The 24,890-nt window shown below is 38.0% G+C and overlaps 1 protein-coding gene across 1 annotated transcript in view; it reads left to right on the top strand.

Moving 5' to 3' along the window:
- TRPC4 (transient receptor potential cation channel subfamily C member 4) overlaps positions 1-24,890 on the top strand; it is a 97,207-nt gene that overhangs the window by 58,203 nt on the left and 14,114 nt on the right. Inside the window, exons 4-7 of the mRNA XM_054390991.1 lie at positions 8,845-8,984; positions 17,964-18,277; positions 20,255-20,450; positions 22,139-22,333. Coding sequence (XP_054246966.1) covers positions 8,845-8,984; positions 17,964-18,277; positions 20,255-20,450; positions 22,139-22,333 — 845 coding nt within the window. The remainder of the gene's footprint in view (positions 1-8,844; positions 8,985-17,963; positions 18,278-20,254; positions 20,451-22,138; positions 22,334-24,890) is intronic.

The following is a 24,890-nucleotide window of genomic DNA, read 5'->3' as shown; positions in this document are numbered from 1 at the left end:
AAGAAAGAAAGAAAGAAAGAAAGAAAGAAAGAGAGAAAGAAAGAAAGAAAGAAAGAAAGAAAGAAAGAAAGAAAGAAAGAAAGAAAGAAAGAAAGAAAGAAAGAAAAAGAAAGAGAGGAAGAAAGAAAGAGAAAGAAAGAAAGAGAGAAAGAGAGCAAGAAAGAAAGAAAGAAAGAGAGAAAGAGAAAGAAAGAGAAAGAAAGAAAGAAAAAGAAAGAAAGAAAGAAAGAAAGAAAGAAAGATAGAAGGAAAGAAAGAAAGAAAGAAAGAAAGAAAGAAAGAAAGAAAGAAAGAAAGAAAGAAAGAAAGAAAGAAAGAAAGAAAGAAAGAAAGAAAGAAAGAGAAAGAAAGAAGAAAAGAAAGAGGAACATGGTCCCATTCCTGAAGTCCAGTGTCACCATCAGTGTCTACAGTCCACAGATATGAAAGGCTATGGTGCATGAGCCTGAAATGGTTTGAATTAATATCTTTGATTAATTTGAGCTTTATTAACCTTACTAGTCAGCTCATATTGAGCATAACAGACAATCCAGGATTACAATTTATTTTCATATACACTGCAGGACATAAACATTTTTTCTCAGTTTATATTCCTATTCTTTACCAAACCTCTGTTTTACAGAGGGGAAAAAAAAAAAAGAACAAAAACCCACAAACCCCAAACAAAAAAATGAACCAAAAGAACCCAAATAAACAAAAAAGCAAACCAAACCAAACCAAGAAACACCCAAACCAAACCGAAACAAACCACAAACAAAACTAAAACAACAACAAAAAAGAACCACAAACACACACAAAAAAAGAAACCAGCATAAAAATAATACATAATCAGCAGCAAATACTCTCAGATGGATGTATTTCATCCAAAAGCTCAAATGCTCCATAATCCTTGTATTGTTCATTACCTTTTCACTGCACTCCAGAGACATTACTAAACTAATCTTCCATAGGAGAAGGTATTAAATTGAGTTGTGCAGATAACAAAATAAAGACAAAGAGTGAACTGAGGTTAGATATTAAGTGTTCTCAGTGTTGTGTTCAGCTTGTTTGATTATAACTGTCAGTGGCAGGGAGATAAATAAGTGCTTCTGACCATGTCATTCCCAGCTCTTTGTGTAAGCTGACACAAGACCTAACACTGTACACAGCTGTTCCCCTCCCAGCCAGCCAGTTCTCTGTCCCCAGGGGACTTCAGAAGGCCTGCTTTTGATTTTGTGCATGTTCCCTTGAAATAGCTGTATTCTGTCACTAAAAGGTGCCTCAAAGGTTATGAACCCTTGAGTTATACTAGCATGTCTCTCCATTCATCTTGTTACCTTCATTAGAGATCAGTTCATCAACCCAGGTGTAAAACAAAAGAGATATTTCAAACTTTATAAATGCTCACTGGATTCCCTAGAATGAGTTTGCTTTGGCTCAGAGATGATTAGCAGACTGTCTCACTTGTTCAACCTATGATAACCTCTAGGTCACATAGTAAAGCAAAGTTGGTTTTGTCAGTTAAACTGCTTCACAGTCCAATGAAAATGCATTCTGCAAGAAACGTACTAGAAGGTTGTTTTTGAATTTGGCGTGCAGAGGTTGAACCTGAAGAACCTCCTTCTTCCCACCACTTAATGGTAAATGAACAAAATTATCACAGAGCAACCAAACTTCTGTGGGAAGAGTAAGGCCAAAATTAACTAGGGATCCACAAATCCTTTTAAAACTGAAAATAGCTCAGGATACTTCCTTTTGTATATATCTGTGACAAATCTTGATATTATTTACTGTCAGAATTTAATTCTAATTATAAATAACAAAAGAAAACATTGTGGAGAGGGCATAACATTTTTGTGAATTTCCACAGTTGCTGGAAAACTGTTATTGTAGCTGCTGAAGATTCAGTAAAAGGTAGAAAATTAGACAAGGTGTGTGTAAGTTTTTTTTAATCTTAATACAGTTTTGAATGGATTTTGTAGGGGAGTTATTTCTTTGTGGTTTCTTTCTTTTGCATGGGAACGAGAGACTTGTTCCTAGGGAGTATAATTACAAGGAGCAACTTAATTCAGTAGCTGTGAATCGATTATCAGTCACTCAAGATACATAAAAAAATTTTACCATGTGAAAGTTATCTACCAATCATCACAAAAAAATACCGTGTCCAACCCAAGGCTATATCTGAAGGGACAGAGAACATTCCTAAAAGTAGTGAGCTACTGCTGAAAGGCTTGCTAAGGGAGTCTTACAGAATGAACAGAAAAGTAGGTCCACATTTTTATAAAGGCATTTCAGTGTCTAAATGCTAAATATTTCAAGACAGGAAATACAGCTTCAAAATCTGCCTATTGACACATATATAAAATAAAAGCTAGTGTTATCAGTGTATATGTGTTGATATATCTTCATATAGAAGAATTCACACATTGTTAATACACAGTATGTGATAGCCATTCCTCAAGGATGTTTTAAAAATATTATAATGTAACTTTACTGGAAAATGTTATTTTTCTAAGAAAATTCTTTTATTTCAGTGCCTTTTGTTCTTCAGTAAGAAATATTTTTGATTTCTATCTGTTTTGTTGGCTTGGATACAATTTATTTTTATAATATGTAGGGCTTATTTTAGAAGAAGTTCATCAGTGTTCAGAAATATTTATTGCAAGTTTGTTTTAGGTGATCTATTTTAGTTCCTTTCTTGCATCAGGCAAACTGAACATCAGTCAAATGGTTTGCATGTACAATGTTTCACAGTGATATACAAAACCTTTCCATCGTGTCTGTCATCCCCAAGGCCTCATATAGTCTGTGGGATTCCTAACCTGAATTTATGTCTATTTCATCTCATTAAAACCACAGGGTGTTTAATTACTTTTTTTTTTCCCTATCATCTCAGGCTCTTTCAAAATATCCATGATGTTGTTTCTCTTTTACTGCTCCAGTATCTAGTTATAAACAATGTGATGAAGTCTTGAAAGTCTCAGCTTCAAGTTTTCAATTAAAGTCCTTGATTAATGAGGTGGAAGAGCTGCATAATGTTGATAATTTCCTTGCAAGTGGCAATAAATTATAAGAACAGATTGATGGGAAATGGATAGCTGAGGGTATTAAGAGGCAAGTGTGGAATATAGCTGGTGTAAAGAGATAGGAAGGACACAGTGGGAGCAGAGGCAACCAGAATACAGCAAGCAAAGATTATCCTGCTAAAACACTGAAATCTGCTCCCAGTGGAATTATTTCAGCTAAATACAGGCACATGGAAGTTAGACATCAGTTTTAATTCAGCCTGATCCTCAATGGCTTCCTTTTCAGTCAATGGGAAGATTGGCCCATCTGCAGATAACAGGATTATTGCCTTGTAGCTGCTTGTTTCCTCCTAGGAAGGTAAAAGACCTTTAGGTTATGAACTTCTCTCCAGCCTGAGTGGCTAAGACTTTCAGATCTACCCCTTGTATTTGGCTATTTCCTGTTAGCAGTTTTCCCCCAGTACCTCTGTGCAAGCTGGTGATGTCCTCTCTGTTTTGTGACACAGTATCACAGCATATCAGAGGTTGGAAGGGATCTCAAGAGATCATCAGGTCCAACGCCCCTGCCCGAGCAGGATCACTTAAGGTAGTCAGCACAGGAATGCATCCAGGTGGGTTTTGAAAGTCTCCAGAGAAGGAGACTCCACAGCCTCCCTGGGCAGCCTGTTCCAGTGCTCTGTCACTCTCACTGTAAAGAAGTGTCTCCTCACGTTGAGGTGAAATCTTCTATGTTCTAGTTTGAACCCATTGTTCCTTGTCTTATCACTGTGAACCACCAAAAAGAGCCTGGCCCCCTCCACTTGACACCCACCCCTCAGATATTTATAGACATTGATCAGATCCCCTCTCAGTCTTCTCTTCTCCAGACTAAACATCCCCAGGGATCTCAGTCTCTCTACATAGGGGAGATACTCAAGTCCCCTGATCATCCTTGTGGCTGGCCGTTGGATTCTCTCCAGCAGGTCTCTGTCTCTCTTGAACTGGGGAGCCCAAAACTGGACACACTATTCCAGGTGTGGTCTCACCAGGACAGAGTAGAGGTAGAAGAACTTCCCTAGACCTGCTGGACACACCTTTCTTGATGCATCCCAGGATCCCATTGGCTCTCTTGTCCACAAGAGCACATTGTTGTTCCATGCAGAACTTGCTGTCCACCAGCACTCTGAGATCTTTGTAGAGCTGCTTTGTTGAGACATCATCTTTCTTGCTACTAAACACACAGGTCTTACATGAGCACTGTCAACACTGCTGCTTTGACACATTACTAAGCAGGCAATGTCTGGACTCTGTATCTCTTTCCTACCAGTAACAGCACACCCATTAGACAGTCTTAGACATTAGACACTCCATGTCTTCCTCACATCAGTTCTTACTCTGGAATTGCTCAAAGGTCTCCTTAGATAATAAAGTCAGGTTGTGTCCACTATCCATAAGTCTTCTAAATAGAAACAGAAAGCATGGAATATCACAGAGATAATGCTGCCCTGGTCTCTGAATGTCTTTTTCTTTCTTCCTTTTTTTTTTTTTTAATAGATGGATTTTCCCAGTCCTTTCCTGATTCTCCCATGAAAGTAACAGTACATAGCTAACATATTATATCAGACCCTGTGAAAATAGGAGCTCACTGACTTGTTTCTTCTAACCCTTCCTTTTTGAAAAAAAGTACATGTATGATCTACAAGACTTCTAGACCTCTGGCTATGAGATAACAAATTAATCCTAAACAGCACAATTTGGAATCCCTGAGCTTCATTGCTCAGAATAGCTCTGTCGTGTAAACTCACTAAGCCTTAAAGAACTCTTCAGCTTTGCCAAAAAGAAGCTCCAAGATTTCAGAGTACACTTTTCTAAGACAACCTTTCAGGCACATTTTGGAAGATTTACAAGAATCCAGACATTCCAATTCTTCCTGCATTCATTGCTCCAGTCCAGCATCTCTCAGGATACCAAGCCACAGAGGCCTGGTACCTACAAAGACTGGTCTCAGCTTTCATGGTGAGATTGTTCTGAAGTTGAGGATTTTGATAATCAACATTAGGACTTTGTATCTTCAAAGATTTGCCTTCAAAAAGGTATTTGGAAAGCTCTACTATGCATGAACAGATTATTTGTCTGTCACTGTCAGCCTAGCTGCAAGTTCTTTGGTGTCCCATAAAATCTCAGTAATGGTATTTATACAGAATCATAGAACCATAGAATGCACTGGATTGTGCATGACCTCTAGAGGTCATCTAGTCTAAGCCCCCCCTGCAGTAAGCAGAGACATCCCCAACTAGATCAGGTTGCTCAGAGCCCCATCAGGCCCAACCCTAGGGATAGGGTCTCTACCACTTCCCTGAGCAACCTGTTCCAGTGTTCCACTGCCCTCATAGTAAATAACTTCTTCTTTAGGACCAATCTAAATCTACCCTTCTCTAGTTTAAAACCATTGCCCCTTGTCCTAGTTCTATAAGCTTTTGCAAATTAGAAGTCCTGAGGTTTCTTTAGGTCTTTTTCAGGTACTGGAAGGTTGCTATGAAGTTTCCCCAGAGCCTTCTCTTCTCCAGGCTGAACAGACCCAACTCCCTCATCCTGTCTTCATAGGAGAGGTGCTCCAGCCCTCTGATCATCTTTGTAGACCTTGTCTGGACCCTGTCCATCAGACCCCTGTCCTTCTCGTGTTGAGGGTCCCAGAGGTGGACACAGTGCCCTGCGCAAGGTCTCACCAAAGCAGAGCAAAAGTGGCAGAATGAGTTCTCTCAACACAGTAGACACAGTTTACATGCAGCCCAGGATACAATTTGCCATTTGGGCTGCAGGTGTGCATTGTTGGCTCATATCCAGTTTTCAATCCATGAATATTCCCAAGTCCTTTTCCACAAAGCTGCTGTCTATGACATCCTAGCCCAGCCTGTATTGATAATGGGGACTGTTCTCACACACATGCAGGACCTTGCACTTGGCCTTGTTGAACCTCATGAGATTCACCTGGGCCCACTTCTCCAGCTTGACTAGACATTCTTCAGTTAGGAAAAAAGACTAAATGATCACATCTCCAGAACAACCTACAAAAATATAGGATTTCCATGTTTCTAATATCTTCTGTTCAAGAAGAACAAGCCCTGCATCAGGATGTACATAAAGAGTTGTCTTGAATCAAGAACAAAATTAGAACCACCACCAGAGTGTACTCTGAGCTTTCAGCTGCCAAATGACTTCAACATTGCTGGTAGCTTGGGTTAGTTGTGTTTCTATTTGAAATACAATATACAATAGCCGTATACTCTCTTCCTCTGTTATATAGTTGGTCAGCATTTCTCTGTAAGTGTCAAATTCACAATTGCACTTTATTTTCTGAAGCCCAGGAAGTACCTGGAGAAACAGCCTGGCTTTTCACTGGCCAAACAGATCAAATGCAGCAGCATTACTCAGCATTTCTTTTTCAAGAGGCACACAATTCTATTAAATTTTAGGCAGTGCCACGGAAGTGTGTGATGCTGAGCAAGTCCTAGACAGTGCAGGCCTGTTGCTTTTGTGTCAGTTCACATCTTTGGCTGTTTGTGAATCATGGAATATCTTGGCAGAAGATTAGTGAACCCTCAGCCTCTCACTTAAACATTCATCTCATTAATCATCCCAACCTATTTCTGCTCTGCTTTTAAAGCATATTTTGAAGGGAATGCTTAATTGATGTACTGCAAAAGAGTTTATTTCATTCTGTCGATGTAGGCATTTATTCTCATGTAGCCTTTTTATTTGGGGATCTTGTATAAGTGCAACTGTTTTCTGTGCCATAGCAGTCTTCCCAATGCAAGGTCCCGGGGTTACATATGTATTATTAAAAAAAAAAAAAAAAAAGGAGCGAGGAATTTTCTTTAACAGTGTGTTACATAGCCTTTGGCTCCAAGTCTCCACAGATTCCAATGTCACAATTGTGATTTTTTTTTTTTTTTGCTGTTCTGCATGTGGAGCAGGATGTGATCCAGAGCAGTGTCTGAATGTTAAGGGTATATTGCAGCTAACAAAACAGCTGCTTATGTGACCTGATCATGGTTAACAGAATCACAGAATCATAGAATGACTTGGATTGGAAAGGACCTTCAAAAGTCGTTTAATCCAACCCGCTTTACCATAAGCAAGAACATCGTCAACTAGATCAGGTTACTCAGAGCACTGTCCAGCCTGACCTTGAATGCTTCCAGGGGTTGGGCTTCTACCAACTCTCTTTTGACAACCTGTACCAGTGTCTTACCACCTTTATTATAAGAAATTTCTTCCTTGTATCTATTCTAAATCTACTCTTTTTAAATTTAAAACTATTAATCCGGAGTGTCTCCATCTTTTTTATAAGACCGTTTAAGTACTGCAAAGCCTCAGTACATTCTCCTCAGAGCCTTTCCTTCTCCACATTGAACAACCCAAATTCTGTCAGCCCTTCTTCACAGGAGTGGTGTTCCATCCGCCTGATCATCTTTGTGGCCCTCCTTTGGATCCACTCCAACAGGATCTTATTATGCCTAAAAGGCAGGGGAAAGCAAGCAGGGATAATTTCCAGTGCATATGTTGCATGTTGAAAGTTGGAAGGGACTGTGGAAGGAAGGGGAAGTGAGACCTGCTGTCATCACGTCCATACTGTGTGTCAGGAGTGACCAGCAATTTGAAGAGTAAGTGAAGTCATTTCACGGACTGAAATGAGCAGGCATTTAGGAGCCTGCTTAGTAGGCACTGAGACAAAATACTAAGGTTCAAGATGACTTTAAGCCCAGACTAGAGTGATGCACAACTCTATAGGCCCCTGCACAAAATCTCTTCAGCATTTCTGAAGGAGCATATGATACACAGATGGTGAAAAGCCATGCTGAATCTCTACATCTATATCTGAGAGACTGCCTCTTTTATGGTGAATTTCGTCCCTTTAAGGAGAGCAAAAGTGAGAAATTCCTTTAAGAAAATAATAAAATGTGAAAAAAACAAAAGTTTTATTGGTGTTGTTATGAAAAAAAAAATCTATGTGGATAGTATCGAATTAGCATCGAAATTGTTCCATATTGTTTTATCAAACCATATCATATAATCATGTGGAGTATCTTCTGAGAGGTTTTAATGTATATAGCATCAAAGAGCCTCCACATAGTTCTCACTGGAACTGTTACACCAAGTACACTAGACAGCTTGCAAACCTTCCCACTGGGATTGAGTATTCCTGTATCACTTTGTGTCCAGAGCAATGCATGCTCTGCATGCCTGGAAACAGTTTTGATTCCTTCACATCCCAAAGGAAGGAATAAAATTTAAAAAAATTAATAATAATAAAAAAAGAAGTTCTGTTGGACACACTACTCTTTCCTATGGAAAAAAAAAAAAGGGGACTTTAACTCATCATTGACAATGTTCTACTGACACAGACATTCTCTTCCTTATTTGTGAGCTACAATTGAAATAAATTAACACGTTAAACTGACTCCTGCAGTCATAAATTTTCCAGTTTGAATTATATTGCCGCAGATACCAAGGGCAGAGTTGGAAGTGGTGTCCGGTCTTAAGACTTTTTTTATACTTATTAGGATACAATAAGATAGGTGATTGAAGAAAGCCAAGCAGATTTTTTTTTTTTGGTTTTGCCTGACAAATTAATTCCAGAAGCATTAATGGGAAGATAAAATTTTACCTAACTAGATATGCAATTTAGAGCACTTACCCACCTTCCTTTTATGATTAATGTAAGGAGAATCAATCCACTGTGAGATAAGTGTCTAGAGTATTGTAATGGTTTAGCACCAGGGCTAACTCAGTCCATGACAAGTAGTCACAGCTGTTTTAATTCAATATTCATGCTTAATGGATTATGTTCTATTTACAGGTTTTATCTGGGGTGAAATTAAACAGATGTGGGATGGTGGACTACAAGACTACATTCATGATTGGTGGAACCTCATGGATTTTGTAATGAACTCCTTGTACTTAGCAACAATCTCTTTAAAAATTGTTGCATTTTCAAAGGTAATTGTTTCTTAATTCAGAAAATTGTTTAAGGTAAATTAAATTAGGCTTCTTGAAACTTTCTTCTATACTTGGAGATTCTAAGGCTTGGCAATGCAAGAGATTTACGAAGTGCTCATTGCATCTTCTGTAGCTGTGGCAAGATGCTAGACCAAGATAAGAGCGAACAAACCATTGTGATTTGTACTTTTTTCTTCTTCACCCAGGAAATCTTTTGTTATGTGATTCTGAACAGTAATACTGTCTTTTTCTTGGAAAATGGAAATCACTGTAAATATTTAATAATGTCTTTACAAAATTACGTTTTGAGTTACTTTGCCTATTTCTCAGTAAGATTTTTTTGCCTCAATACAATTTTGCATACACAATTTTGCAAAACTCCTGAACAACACCAGAAGAAAAATAGGTGCTCAAAATTAGAGGGGGAGGGGCTAAAGAGTAATCTTCTAATTTTCCTTTGAAAATTGATGATAATTGCCACAAGAAAAAGTAAAGCTGAAAGGGATAAAATGGTATGTCTGACTATGTTCGTTTTCTCATCCTTTTCATGGACTTTTTGTGAATAGCTTTATATTCCCTCTGTTTGAAGTATATTCCAGCAAAACAGCCCTTCTTTCCAAAGCTATGGAACACATTATATTTTATATGTATTCAACATGAAATCATAATATGACAGAAAGTCCTCGTAAAATGAAATATATTAATCAAAAAATGGTCTTAGCTCAAGGAAACCACATCTGAAAGCATTCTCAACATCTGTCATGGAGCTCCTATCACATCCAAGTAAAACTAGCAAGCCCGTTTTTTACTGACTACTATGATCAGCATTTTATACCAGCTGGTTTAGGTTGCCTGCCACCAGCTACCTTTCCAAGATCTTTTTGTCTGGGAAAAGAGGAGGGGAGGGCCATCAAGTAGCTGGTTGCAGCTCCCTTTCCTCACACAGCAGATATTTCTGCTGCAGCCGTGCCCGAAGCATAACAGAGCACATAAACCTGCTAATTTAGATCATCTTTTGTCTATTCACAAAGGTTCACAAGTCAGCTAGCTGATCAGGGGCAAGAGTCAGCAAAGACCTGTGATCTCTTGGCACATCAGGTTCCTCCTGTGACAGAAGGCTGCAAACCTTTGAGAGTCTTCTGACTCAAAGAAATTTGGAGCTGTTGTCTGAAAAAGCAAGACACTCTCAAGTGTGAGGACAGCTGCCATTTGAAGCTAATGAAATGTCTTTTTACACACACAAAGATGCTGTCTTGGTTTAAGGCAGGGCAGATCCTCTATTTCCCTGAGAAGGACAAAAGAATGACACTCACACAGATGGATTGGATAGTGATGGAAAGTTTAAATGGAGAAGCAATTGGTGTTTTATAAAAACTACAAAGCATAGTTGCAAAGATATCCCAAAGCATACAGAGTCCCTTATGCCACACCCAAAGGCCTCCCAACACTTCCCTTCTCCTCACCTGAGGGTCTACCCAAAAACCCCCAGGGCTCTTTCTTCCCCCCCACTGCGAGGCTAGTCTCAGGCTGGCCAAGTCTGAGACTGCCCCCCACACACGCTTCTTCTCCTGGCATTAGGCTTAGACTAAGAGGCCTTGAGATACTCCCCTACCATTACCCGACAGGGAGCATCTCCACAGGAGCAGAGAGGGGAAGAAAGAGGCAGAAAATGACTTTGCAGGTGAATTTATAGGGTACAGGATTTATGGGTAGAAATGCTACATTTCCTGTGCCCACCTTACTGGGTTGGGCACTTATGTGGCAGTAACAGGAGGCACCCAGCCTCAACTGCCACAGATGCCTTATAAAGTGACTTGGAAATAAATAGCCATTTCACTGTCCCATGTAACACAGCAAGCAGTTCGTTGATAATGCATGTTTCTGAAGCCCTGGAGATGGGCAATTAGTCACTTCAGAATAATATTAATTAGAAGACATTATAATCCTTTCATCTCCCCGACAGCTTCTGCTTATGGTAATCAGATTCCAAGGTGACAGTGTCTGGGATAATGTGTATCCATTAGTCTCTAAATTACTGCTTGCATGCCAGTCATAATCAACACAGTGCATGAAGCACTATCTTTGGTTCCATGGTGTTTTTTTCTTTTTTACTGCATGTGCAACCACAGTAGGCAACTGAAACACATGATGATGCAATGAACAGTGATACAAATGTAATTTAATACCCAGCCACATTTCCTTCAAGTATCTTCAACAGAGATCCCCACCTCCCTACACCCGATGACACTGAGACGATGCCAAATGTTTTGATGTAAAGCTTTTATTTTCATTTCCCAAACCCTGAGAGACAGGGATTTGGGTTTTGTTCTTATTGTTTTTTCTTTTCTTGTTTTTTCTTTTCTTTTCTTTTCTTTTCTTTTCTTTTCTTTTCTTTTCTTTTCTTTTCTTTTCTTTTCTTTTCTTTTCTTTTCTTTTCTTGTATTTTCTTTTCTTTTCTTTTCTTTTCTTTTCTTTTCTTTTCTTTTCTTTTCTTTTCTTTTCTTTTCTCTTTTCTTTTCTTTTCTTTTCTTTTCTTTTCTTTTCTTTTCTTTTCTTTTCTTTTCTTTTCTTTTCTTTTCTCTTTTCTTTTCTTTTCTTTTCTTTTCTTTTCTTTTCTTTTCTTTCTTTTCTTTTCTTTTCTTTCTTTTCTTTTCTTTTCTTTTCTTTTCTTTTCTTTTTCTTTTCTTTTCTTTTCTTTTCTTTTCTTTTCTTTTCTTTTCTTTTCTTTTCTTTTCTTTTCTTTTCTTTTCTTTTCTTTTTTTCTTTTCTTTTCTTTTCTTTTCTTTTCTTTTCTTTTCTTTTCTTTTCTTTTCTTTCTTTTCTTTTCTTTTCTTTTCTTTTCTTTTCTTTTTTCTTTTCTTTTCTTTTCTTTTCTTTTCTTTTCTTTTCTTTTCTTTTCTTTTCTTTTCTTTTCTTTTCTTTTCTTTTCTTTTCTTTTCTTTTCTTTTCTTTTCTTTTCTTTTCTTTTCTTTTCTTTTCTTTTCTTTTCTTTTCTTTTCTTTTCTTTTCTTTTCTTTTCTTTTCTTTTCTTTTCTTTTCTTTTTTTCTTTTCTTTTCTTTTCTTTTCTTTTCTTTTCTTTTCTTTTCTTTTCTTTTCTTTTCTTTTCTTTTCTTTTCTTTTCTTTTCTTTTCTTTTCTTTTCTTTTCTTTTCTTTTCTTTTCTTTTTTCTTTTCTTTTCTTTTTTTCTAAGAGTTTTTCTGTGCTTACTGAATCAGATATATTTTATGTCCCATTCTTAGCTATATTCTGCCTTCTATGAATCAGCTCAAGCCACCTAAGAAAACAATTGACTTCCTTGAATAACACTATGAGTGCCCTCATACTACTCTGCTGCATAACTGTTCCCTGAGAAAAACAGGGAGAGCCCTTTGAGGCTCTCTGACTGACACAGTAGTTAAGCAGGTAGATATTATAGCAAGTGTTGGGACAGTATAAAATACAACAAACAATGCCATTTCAGGATGAGGGAACTGCTAAGATAACTGAGTTATCTCTTTCATTGCCAGTGTTCAAATAAAAGGGGTACATCTCATATTTTTCAAAGAGCTATGTTTTTGTCTCTGTATATCAGCATGTGAGGTCTTTTGATATTATCCAGTATATGCACTAAAAATGTTTTCTCCTTGATAAATAATGTCATTATATGTATAGTGGATTGACACATGTTTTATGAGAGTATAAGATAACAGATTTTAAGTAATAAGTCTGTTTTGGTGGAAGATTATAAATGCAAATTGTTGTGTTCTAAGAAAAATGGTGAATTTTTTATGTTTTTGGAAGAAAATTTATTTTCTGGTGACTTGATAGAGTTAGATAATGGTTGGATTCCATGATCTTCCATGAGTGTCTTTTCCAACAAAAACAATTTTATGATTCTATGATTCTTATAAAGCTAAATGCGTTACTAACTTATGTGCAGACCCAACTTGCATAATCTTACAAATTTGTTAAACTTGAGTGCTGGACCTAGTGCTGCTTGTTTCCAATTCTGCTAGAAATTGCATGCAAGTTCGTATTTCTGATTATGTGTCTCAGCCACTGATATTGAAAGCTAGTAGGGAAATTGCTTCCTATTCAAGGCAAGGACTCAAAAGTAATTAAAAGTACATTATTTGTCTCAGTATTTACTGGCTTAATGATCTCTGTGTCATCTATGCTGCTCAGTAGTAAATAAGATTATATTTCTCTTCTGCCACTAGTTCTGTAGAGGCAAATGTCTTCTTATGTTTGCATTGTAAAATGCTTTTTAATGGTGTTTCACCAGATTCATGCACCATTTACAAGACCATTTACAGGACAAATGTCCATTTACATAGGACTATTAACCCTCCTCCCTCCCTGAAAAATTATAGACTTGCTTCCTCAGTTTAGATACTGTTTTAAAGGTCTTTGCTAGGATATCTCCCTGCCTTCTTCTTACTGCTGCCCTGAAATTCAACACAATGATTGCAAAGATTGGGACATACATTTTCAAGTAAGAAGAGTTCACATTCACATATGACCTTTCAGGAAAGGATTTTGCTGAAATGGATATTATCTTTCTTTTTGTTATCAAAAGCAAGTGGGTCACATTTGACTAAGGTCCAACAGCCCATTAAATGTTCAGGTAGCCTAATCTACATGTCGTTTGATCTCTCATGGTGCTTTCATAAGAGTTACAGTTCATTACTTTTGTTTTCATGGAAAACCAGTGTTCACTCAGCTTTTTTCCTCACAAGAGGTTCTGATATCAGATTTCCATTTGAATTCCTTTGAGTAAGGATCAAGAATTATTATCTTGTATTCCCTGGGTGACATCACACAATTATATATTTGCTTTGAAACTCTACCACTAGTATGCTGCTCAGCTTGTTTTCTGCTCTTTTCAATTATGCATTGATGTGCCATGTACATTTCCTTCAATGAACCAAGGACAGGTATTATTTAATCACATTAATCAAATTAAGATTTGTTATGTGTCAAAAGGTTGCATTTACATTTGAAGTGGGGACAGAAATTCAGCAGGGTCACAAAATGGTAAAAGAAAGACTGCAAAGTATCAACATAATGATTTACAACCAGCTCAGTGTTGCTCTAATAGCTTTTATCATTTTCCATTTCCTAGAACAATAACCATTTGTTTATTCTATATAGAACAGAAGAACATCAACAAGTATGAGTGAGAGAACAAACACTTCAAGTCTGTATATTGTGGGTTGTTTGGTCCTAAAATGTAGTTTTCTCCTCTTTTTTTTCATATTTGCAATGTTCCTGGTTTCCATATGCCTAGGATTTTCGCTCCACTTTTTTATTTTCATTTTCACATGTGAGATTCTTTGTTCTCTTGGTTCTTTGATATTTCTATATTTCCTTTCATCATCCCCTAGTTAGTGGAATCACTAGGGAGTTATTGCCAAAGTCCTCTTATACTAATTTTCTTTGTATTATTTGCTGTCTTCTTTCAGGTAGTGTATTTTGCAGATAATTTTCAAACTTCTCAGGTTTTCACCTGTCTCACTGTTTCTCAGCCAGCTGTTTCCAGTCTCTTAAATCTCTTTTCAAACTAAAGCAACAGCCCTCACTCTCTGCTTACAACCATGAGAACTTTTGCACTGTATCCACGGATGCAGGACACACTATGGCCCAAGCAAGGCAGGTGCAGTTAAGCTGAAATAACACAGTTATGCCTTTGATTGCTCTTTTAGAAGAGGCCATTTGACCTTTTCAGTTTTGTGTCTTGATCTAAATCATCGGAGATAAAACCCTTTCTTCTCACCTTTCTTCTTAACCTCATCACTTCTGTCAAAGATGACAATGTATACTTCTTCTCAGACCACAAGTATAAGACAACCTCTCCCTTACCCCAATACTCAATGAGGAGAAACTTAAGAACATCTGACCCGTTTGGGATATATACTTTCCCAGTGCTCTATAGACATGCCCATTTTATTTGCCTGACTGTAAAAGAAGCTGACAGAAAGCACAGATGTGACTGTCCACACTGGACTGGTTTAACTTGATCTTTGCTTTCTTACTATATCATATGCTATCCATGTTCAGAGTCCAGTAGTCCCATGTTTTTCTCAGAAGTTTATTTCATTAGATTTTTTTTTCTCTGCTTGTTTAACTTCTTTGCAATCTGCCACTACTTGCCTTCACCTAAAATATGTCTGCAGTTGGATGCTTTCGATCATCTACCAAAAAGTCCATCTCCTCTAGTTTCCAGTATTTTCTTTATTTTTTTCATGAATATATTTTCCTTTTCCTGCCCCTCCCCCCCCCAACATTCCTTGAATACTTTTCCCTAATCTGATCTTTGGTTATACTGACAATTGCTCCTAGTAATTTAATAGGTGCAATTTTTCACATACTAGGGTTGTAAAGTGCCATCAGAATTCACAATAATATAATTTATAATATTATTCAAAGAAAAATATTATCAAAAACATGCTGAGGAGATCTCACATCTCTGTGCTTTCACCTCTTAGCTGATGTCTTTGGTAACTCAGTTCTGTTTTCTACTGCCTTTTACTTCAGCACTCATCTTGAATCAATCAGAACTGCACTTGGAGCAATAGCAGGTGAGGCAGAATAGCATGTCTCTGGAAACTACAATGTCAAATGCCATGAGACTTCTACAGCATAATCGTTAGAGAGAGGATAGTCTAATGGAGAGAGTACTAACCTCTGACTCCAGAAGGTCTGGATTTAATTCCCTGCTCTGCAGAAAGCAAATACCACAGGTTGTTGAAATGTAAGTCTGAGTAATTCTTAATTCTTTAACAGACAACTGTTCTCCAGTTTTGCAGTTGTTGCCCCCCTGTCCCCAAGATTGTCAGATGCCATGGCTGCTTCTCTATGAGGGAATAAAACAGTGCCAAGGATTGCTATTAAGCACTGGTGCTCTCTCATTTAACACTGCCAGCTGATTAGACGAACCCCAACACGGTGAGGTCCTGTGCCAACTACTACTGTCCAAAAGAACTCTGAGTTCTCATCTGTACTTTGAAACACAGAATTACAGAATCATAAAATGGTTTGCATTGGAAGGGACCTTTATAGGTCATTTATTCGAACCCCCTACCCCTTACAAAGAGCAAAGACATCTTCAACTAAATCATCTTGCTCAGAACACTGCCGAAGATGACCTTTAATATTTCCAGGGATAGGGCTTTTACCACCTCTCTGAGAAACCTATTCCACTGATTCACCACCCTCACTGTAAAAAATTGCTTCCTCCTATCTAGTCTAAATCTACCCTCTTTTAGTTTAAACCATTATCCCTTGTCCTATCACAACAGACCTGACTAAAAACCCTCTCCATCTTTCTCCTAAGAACCGTTCATGTATTGAAAGGCTATATAAGGTCTCCACAGAGCCTTCCCTGTTCCAGGATGAAGAGCCCCAACTCCATCAACCTTTCTACACAGGAAAGGTGGATGACCTGCTTCCCTCAAGCAGCTCAACTGCACTATCCATCTTGTTGTCATCTGCAAATTTGCTGAGAGTGAGTGAATTCAATCCCACTATGTCACTGATGAAGATATTAACAGTACTGGTCCCACTACAGACCCCTAAGGGACACTACTTGTCACTAATTTTTCTTAGAACATTGAGCTGTTACCCTTGATGAAGCCATTCTGGATGTCTCAGATCACCTCCCTGTCCTCCATGTGCCTTAGCATAGGTTCAAGGAGGATCTGTTCCATGATCTTCCCAGCACAGAGGTGAAGCTGACAGGTCAGTAGATCCCAGGGTCCTCCTTTTGACCTTTTTAAGAAAATGGGTGCAACGTTTCCTTTTTTTGAGTCACCAGTGACTTCACCTGACTGCCACGACTTTTCAAATATCATGGAGAGTGGCTTGCAAACTACATTAGCCAATTCCCTCAGGAATCTGAGATGCATTTTGTCAAGTCCAATATGTTTCCATATTTTCAGGTGGTCCAAAACTACTCTGAGAGCAGTTGCTTTCTTTGAGGGTGAGTATTGTGTGGAAATGTGATGCCTGCCTATGCTGCTTCATCTGGCCACAAGAACACTGAAAAGTACCTTTTCTTACTACTATGAGCGTGCTCACCAGCTCTGAAGGATGCATGTGGGTGATGTGGACTAAGTAAATACAAGTAAATACAGGCCACACTACAGTCCTTCTTTAAAATCTGCTTAATATTAAAGAATGCCATGATTGTAGAGTGCTTCACAGCATAGATTCTGTCCTCTGATATATTCTGTGAAACGGATAAATGAGCCCAAATTAATAATAATGTCTGCCACAGTAGTTAAGCATTAGTTCAAAGTAGTATCTTTCATCTTCAAGAAATTTTTCGGTAGAGCTTGAACAGTGAAGACACATAGCTCCAGGGATCAGGCTCTTTGATAATGAAACACACAAGCAGTTTGCCATGGTTCATTAATAAAGAGCTTTTTCATCCTTAGTCTAATATTAGTGATTAAGTGATATAGTTATCCCTTGATTAAATGTTTTTTTTTTTCAACTTTCCAGTGTTCTTGCATGTTTCTATCCATCATTGTCATATCTGCACTCTTTTTCAAGGAAATAATTTTCCTAATTTTACAGCTGAAATTTTCTATAAATCTGAAACCCTGGGTGTTAAAAACTGTTCCTTTTACTCTGAATCAGAGTTGTTAAGCTTCCTTTTGCTACTGTGAAAATTATCCTAGAATCCTAGAATTGTTGTGGTTGGAAAAGACCTCTAAGATTGAGTCCATTATAACCAAATGCAAAACACAGGCAAAAAAACCCTAAAAATCATAGACCATCCTGCTGATAAAAATGAAGGTCAGGTACATGGGTACTGACCCATGTAGTTTTTGTTTTGCTAAAATAAAAACTCTCCCGAGGATGTGTTGCTTTCCAAATGATGTTTGGTTTTATTGTGCTATCTACAGATTAACTGAACTGAACATGAAGAAACTGACATACTTGTCTAAGTATAACAACAGAGGATTCATTTCTTCCCTTCTGCTCCTTTTCAGTATAGTGGGTTAGTTCCACGGGAGAGCTGGGACATGTGGCATCCAACCCTGGTGGCTGAGGCTCTGTTTGCAATCGCAAACATCTTTAGCTCCCTGCGTTTGATCTCATTATTCACGGCAAATTCTCACCTGGGACCTCTGCAGATATCTCTAGGAAGAATGTTGCTGGACATTTTGAAGTTTCTCTTCATATACTGCCTTGTGCTGCTAGCTTTTGCAAATGGATTGAACCAGCTGTACTTCTACTACGAGACAAATGAACCTGGCAACTGCAAAGGAATACGATGTGAAAAGCAAAATAATGCATTTTCAACGTAAGTAGCTGATCTGTTTCTATCCTACCCCTTTGCCTTCAACATTTTAACCACACAGATATTGTTCACAGGAAAGAGGCTGTCTGCTTTCTATTGGTATTACGGTGATGTCTTGACGGACACATAGAAAGTAACCCTAATAATAGAAATAAAATAACATTGCATCACCCTGTAATAATGTTTTACCCATGCCACAGTGAAGTCTGTACAATCCTAGACACCTCCAAAAGATGAAAAGATAAAATAAAGTGGAGAGGGAGATAATATGAGATTGGGAAGTATTTATTTAGAATTAAGAGATAAAAGGTCATCAGATCAGAGCTTTCTTAGTCAGGTAGCTGTCGCTCTGCATTTCTTCCATGTCTGTTTTTTGGTGTTAAATGAGCTCAGTGTTCTAAAACATGAAGATTCTTTGTAAACATGATAAACTGAGGCAGGAAAAGCATTCACTCTACGCCCCTACTGAGCTTGAGTCTACTCTACACAATATATATACTGTATTCTCATTTCTGGTTTAAGTTTTATTTATTTTTTCATTCATTTAAAAATATTTTTTTTTACTCTGTTTTGTAGTTCATCTACAGTACCAAAATACTAACCAAATGAATATTATTTCTCTATCTCATCTTTCAACTTGAACTTGATTCAAATTGTTGCTAAAAATACCTGTCACTTATTACTTTCTACGAAGCATGTCTAAGCTGTTTTAAAAATACATTTATTACCAAGGCCTTCCTTCTCAAAGTAATTTTTTTTTTTAAAAGAGCATCTTTTGTAGCATCTGAATCAAGTGGCTTTGCTCAGATACAGTATAATTCTCTGTTGTATTAATAATATCTTGTGCAGGCCTAAACTTTGCGTGATGTGAACAGAAAAGTACAGGGAAATGTTTTAAAGGTGAAAGTTAAGGGAAGCAATATTATTCATCTGGGAAATAAGGAGGACAGAATCACATAAACTTTGAGGTTGGGAAAGACCCTCAGGATCACCAAGTCCAATTGATAACCCTACTCCACAAGTTTTATTTTTCAGAGCAACTTGTTTGTGTTTTTAATGTCTCCATTCTTTGCAAAATAAAAGATATGCTAATGCTGGAGAAGAGGAGGCTCAGGGGTGACCTCATTGCTGTCTACAACTATCCAAAGGGAGGTTGTAGCCAGGAGGCGGTTGATCTCTTCTCCCAGGCAACCAGCAGCACAACGAGGGGACACAGTCTCAAGTTGTGCCAGGGGAGGTATAGGCTGGATGTGAGGATGAAGTTCTTCACAGAGAGAGTGATTGTCCATTGGAATGGGCTGCCCAGGGAGGTAATAGAGTCACCATCCCTGGAGACGTTCAAGAGAAGACTGGATGAGGCACTTAGTGCCATGGTCTAGTTGATTGGATAGGGCTGGGTGATAGGTTCGACTGGATGATCTTAGAGGCCTCTTCCAACCTGGTTGATTCTATGATTCTATAGTACTGTATTTCTAATCATACAACTCCTTTTATCTCAGTGGTCCTCAATACAAACCAGAAATTGCATAAACTGACAATATCCAAGTAGGTGTGAGGATACCATAATTGTTTTAACATCCTAGTGAAACACAGTCATTAAGTTGCTGTTGGATCTTTATTCTATCTTCTATACTCAAGGCAGAAGGTCAAAACAAAACTTGAAAGGCAGATGTCCAAAATAAGGTCTCTAAAACTTTATTTATCCCTCAGAGGTTAGAACAAAAATCAGCCTTTGACTCCCAGGCTTATTTATAGATTCAGTATTGTATAATTAAAGGCTAAGATTAATTAATTGTATAATTGAAGGCATTAAGCCATTGTTCCCTTAGAGAGAGATTCTGTATGTGTTGCCTATATTGTGATAAGTAGCATTCATCTCAATCAAGTCAAGGACTTTTGTGCATTTGGGGAAAACCAAGCAGTCAGAAAAGTACAGGTATTGTTATTGTACAGCTATTCCTTCTGGGTTTTGTTTTTCAGATTATTTGAAACGCTGCAGTCATTGTTCTGGTCTATATTTGGACTCATCAATCTCTATGTGACCAATGTGAAAGCAAGACATGAATTTACTGAATTTGTTGGGGCCACCATGTTTGGTACCTATAATGTAATCTCTCTGGTTGTTCTACTCAACATGCTGATAGCCATGATGAATAATTCTTACCAACTTATTGCTGTAAGTTGTTCTTTATCCTTAGATAATTTATAATATATACCATCCCTCTGTTCCTACATCTCATTTTCCTGGCAGTAAATCTTTTTTACAGACAGCACATAGGAGCAAATTATCTAATTTGTCCCAATTATTTTGTACTGTTGTGGAATGGCACAGAAACCAGACTCCAGATAGATTGGGCAGAGGGGAATTTCCCCACAACTCTGAATGGGAAAGAGGTGGCCCTGCTCCAGAAGCCAGCTCATAGGTTGAGAAGATTACTCTGAAGCTGATGGCAGGTGATATGGATTACAGCCCTGCCCAGGCTGCAGGACCTCTCCCAAGAGCCTCTGAAAGATTGTTGTGTCTCTGCTTTATTTTTAATACATTACATTTATTAATGTTTAAAAGACTGTTTTGTTTTATTTTTTAATATAGTGTGAATATGCAGTTAATAAAAATTGGATATCCATGTTTCATGGTGTGGTGGTTTTAAGTCCCACATTAACAACACATGGACGATTCAGCAACGTTCTGCTTTCTCCTTTAATGAAAACTGTCTTTATCCTTATCAGAGCTATTGGCTTCTTTTTATTTCTTAGCTGTCTATTTACATGACTAATGAAAAGAAGCACTGATTCATCATATCATAATTCAAATATGATCATGCAGAAAGCAAACAAATGAAACTTCACAGTCTTAAGGTTTTTAAATGTGCCTTTTTTTTTCTAATCTGGCAATTACAAGTTTTTCCACAAAAGAAATACTGACTACATGTTTAGAGAAAGCTAGTTGGCAGTCTGATACACAGTATCACATCTAAAACTCAGACTGCATGGAGAATACTTTTCCTACTAATTCTTCTAAATTACTGGTTTCTTTACTTTATATCTGACTAAATATTAAAGGCTAGGGCTTGACCTGTACTTCTAAGTTCTTGGCTACTATTGTTTGTTGTCCATATAGAATATTAGTTATTTCAACTTCTTTTTCGGGTGCTAAGATTAAGCAATCTTTCCATGGACTTTAGTTTAAATTCTTATCAAGCATATCAAAATTATACAGCATTATATAAAAAACAATAAAATTAAAAGGAAGACAAACAAAACAAAACAAATGAAACAACCAAAAAAGCCAAAACCCGCCAAAACCAAACCACCCCACAACCTGTTCCAAATACATAATTCTGAAGTAGGAGGGGGAAAAAAGATACTTGACCCAACAGTTTTAAGTAGCCTCATAATTTCTTGGGAAACCTATTTTGTGAGTTTCTGGGACTAGTAATTTCTAAGAGAGCGCATGAGATTTACAGACTTCTTGAAGCTGCTACACAGCAGAGTAATTAGACCGATCTTTCTGGAATAATAATGAGCTGCTTTTATAACAAAACATCTCTGTCAGAAATGTAGCATTTTTTTCTGCTTGTAATTATCCATTGTTTTTTTGAGACACTTAATTATTTAAAAGCCTGTAGCAAAGAAAAAAAGAAAGGTTGAAAGTGGAGATACACTGTACGTATCTATCATCTCTTTACTGAAATAAAGCATCTGAATTTTGCTTTGTGGTAAAGACCTTCTGTTAAAAGAAGATGCCAGCATTTCAATAAGAAAATTCATTAGTATTTCAGGGTTGCTCTAGTTTTAGGTTTTCAGATGTTTCACCTCCTTGATTACAGCAACATTTGTTCTGGGGCTGTTTCTTGTGTGCAGGATCATGCAGACATTGAGTGGAAGTTTGCTCGAACAAAACTCTGGATGAGTTACTTTGAGGAAGGAGGAACTCTGCCCACTCCTTTTAATGTCATACCAAGCCCAAAGTCTCTGTGGTATCTGATCAGATGGTTATGGAGGCACCTTTGCAAGAAAAAAATAAGAAGAAAGCCTGAAAGTTTTGGAACAATAGGGGTAAGTCCCATGTTTTACTCTGCCTGTAGTCCTTCTTCTTGCTGTATAGGTGAACCTTTCTTGGCTTTACAGAGCATCAGAACTGTCAAATAATGTGCATATGCTTTAGAGAATAATTATAGCAGAGAATGTTTAATTTTTTTATATCCATGTCAATGTATTTGACTGAAAAGAAAACGTCATCTTATTCTTGTGCAATGAAAATATGAACCATGACTGTGCCTCAGCTACAGGTAATGCAAGAAAAATAAAAAGCAGTACAGGCACAAGAGATCAAATGTACATACTTGTCTGCCAGTCCCAGAGGTGTGCTTGATGATCTCCAGCTTAAGTGTCACAGTTCAAGTATCATTGACATATCATGAACAGACTCATGTATAAAGTGTCTGTTACAGGATATTTTGTCTCTTCTTGTCTCTCTCTTTCTCTCTCCATTTACTGAAATCAGTTTACTATAAAAGCATTCTTACCAAAAGCTGTTCCCATTAAAGAAAACATTTTGAAAGTAACAGCAGTTACTTGAATTGGCAGGTAGATTTCTTTCAGAATCACATAAATACTCTTTTCTAATAGTGCTGATTAGCAGTGGAATTTCAGATAAAAAAGAGAGAAAAAGACACACAAGGGGAGCAAGAATGGTGTTGCACCTGGGTTCAGCAGATGCCTGTGTAATATCTCAGCCACAGTCTCTCACTGGTAGCTGCAATGGGTAAAGCTGATTTGAATTTGTCTCTCCCAGCTTTATCCAGTTGAGATAATTCAGTCAGCAACACAGTATTTCTGTATTGCCAGAGGAAATATCCAGGAAACAACCTAATCCACCAACAAGTAAATCTCTCTAGTTATGTTTTCTCCATTTGCCATAGAGAGACTAAGTCACTACCTTGGTAATTAGACTACATCTCCAATATAAACAAAATATTGTGGCTGAAATTTGGATAATGGTGCTTTCCCTATAATACAGAGATTTGGCAAAAGTAAGTATTTTCCAAGTCTGTTAGGAACTCAGCAAAGCAGTAAGAGCACAAGAATGTCATGTGCAGGTAAGGGGAAGAAGAAAGTTATAGTCCTCATGCTCTTGACACTGGTAGCAAAACTTCCATTCATTTCAATGAAGCTGGAGGGTATGAATACAATTATTTGCTGAGCTATCTACCTTTTCTTTGCATTTTTTCTCAGTTTCTTGAGAAGTGAATAATAAAGATAGGGCTTTACCTCCATATTCTCCCGTCATATCCTGACATTCAGTTTAAACACCAGATATACTTGGAGCAACAACTTCACAGGGATGTACAGTTACATGGTGAACAAGAAGCTGGACATGAGCCAGCAACATGCACTTGCAGCCCAGAAGACAAACTGTATCCTGGGCTGCATCAAAGAAAGCCAGCACATCAAGAGAGATCGTTCTGCTACTGTGCTCTACTCTGGTGAAACCTCACCCAAGGTACTGTATCCAGCTCTGGAGTCCTCAGTACAGGAAGGACATAGACCAGTGGGAGTAGGTCAAGAGAAGGGCTGTGAAGATGATCAGTTGGCTGGAGCAACTCTCCTATGAAGACCCGCTGAGAGAGTTAGGGTTCTTCAGCCCAGAGAGGAGAAGGTGCCAGAGACAACAGTATTGGAACTGAAATACTGAGGCAGTATTTCAGTATCTGAAGGGGACCTACAATAAAGCTGGGAAGGGATTGGTTACAAGGGCATGTAGTGACAGGATGAAGGGCAATGATTTTAAATCAGAGCAGGGCATTTTGATTGGACATTAAGAGGAAATTCTTTACAATGAAAGTACTGAAATACTGGAACAGGTTGGCCAGAGGGGTGGTAGAAGCCCCATCCCTGGAGATATTCAAGGTCAAACTTGATGGGGCTCTGAGCAACCTGATCTAGTTAAAGACGTCCCTGCTCACTTCAGGGTGGTTGCACAAGATGACCATTGAGGGTTCCTGCCAATCCAGTGAATTCTATGATTCTGTAATGATCAGAGGCTGGAGTACCTCTCCTATGAGGACAGACTGAAAGAGTTGGGGCTGTTCAGTCTGGAGAAGAGAAGGCTCTGAGGTGACCTTCTTGTGGCCTTCCAGTATCTGAAGGAGGCCTACAAGAAAGCTGGGGAGAGACTTTTTAGGATATCAGGGAGTGATAGGACTAGGGGGAATTAAATAAAGCTGGAAGTGGGGAGATTTGGGCTGGACATGAGGAAGAAGTTCTTCCCCATGAGAGTGGTGAGAGCTTGGAATGGGTTGTCCAGGGAGGTGGTTGAGGCCCCATCCCTGGAGGTGTTTAAGGCCAGGCTGGATGAGGCTCTGGCCAGCCTGATCTAGTGTGAGGTGTCCCTGCCCATGGCAGGGGGGTTGGAACTAGATGATCCTTGTGGTCCCTTCCAACCCTGACTGATTCTATGATTCTATGATAGAAGAAAATAATATAATAGATATAATGTAATGTAATGTAGTGTAATGTAATGTAATGTAACAACGCAGAAAACTAATTCACAGTTCCTAAGCTGGTGAATGGATTTTATCCTCTTTGTTGAAATACTCTAATCAGACTTATT

The sequence above is a fragment of the Indicator indicator genome, chromosome 1, assembly GCF_027791375.1.
Source record: "Indicator indicator isolate 239-I01 chromosome 1, UM_Iind_1.1, whole genome shotgun sequence".
Lineage (NCBI taxonomy): Eukaryota > Metazoa > Chordata > Aves > Piciformes > Indicatoridae > Indicator > Indicator indicator.
The sequence above is the reverse complement of the archived record's forward strand: the minus strand, read 5'-3'. Positions and strand labels throughout refer to the sequence as shown.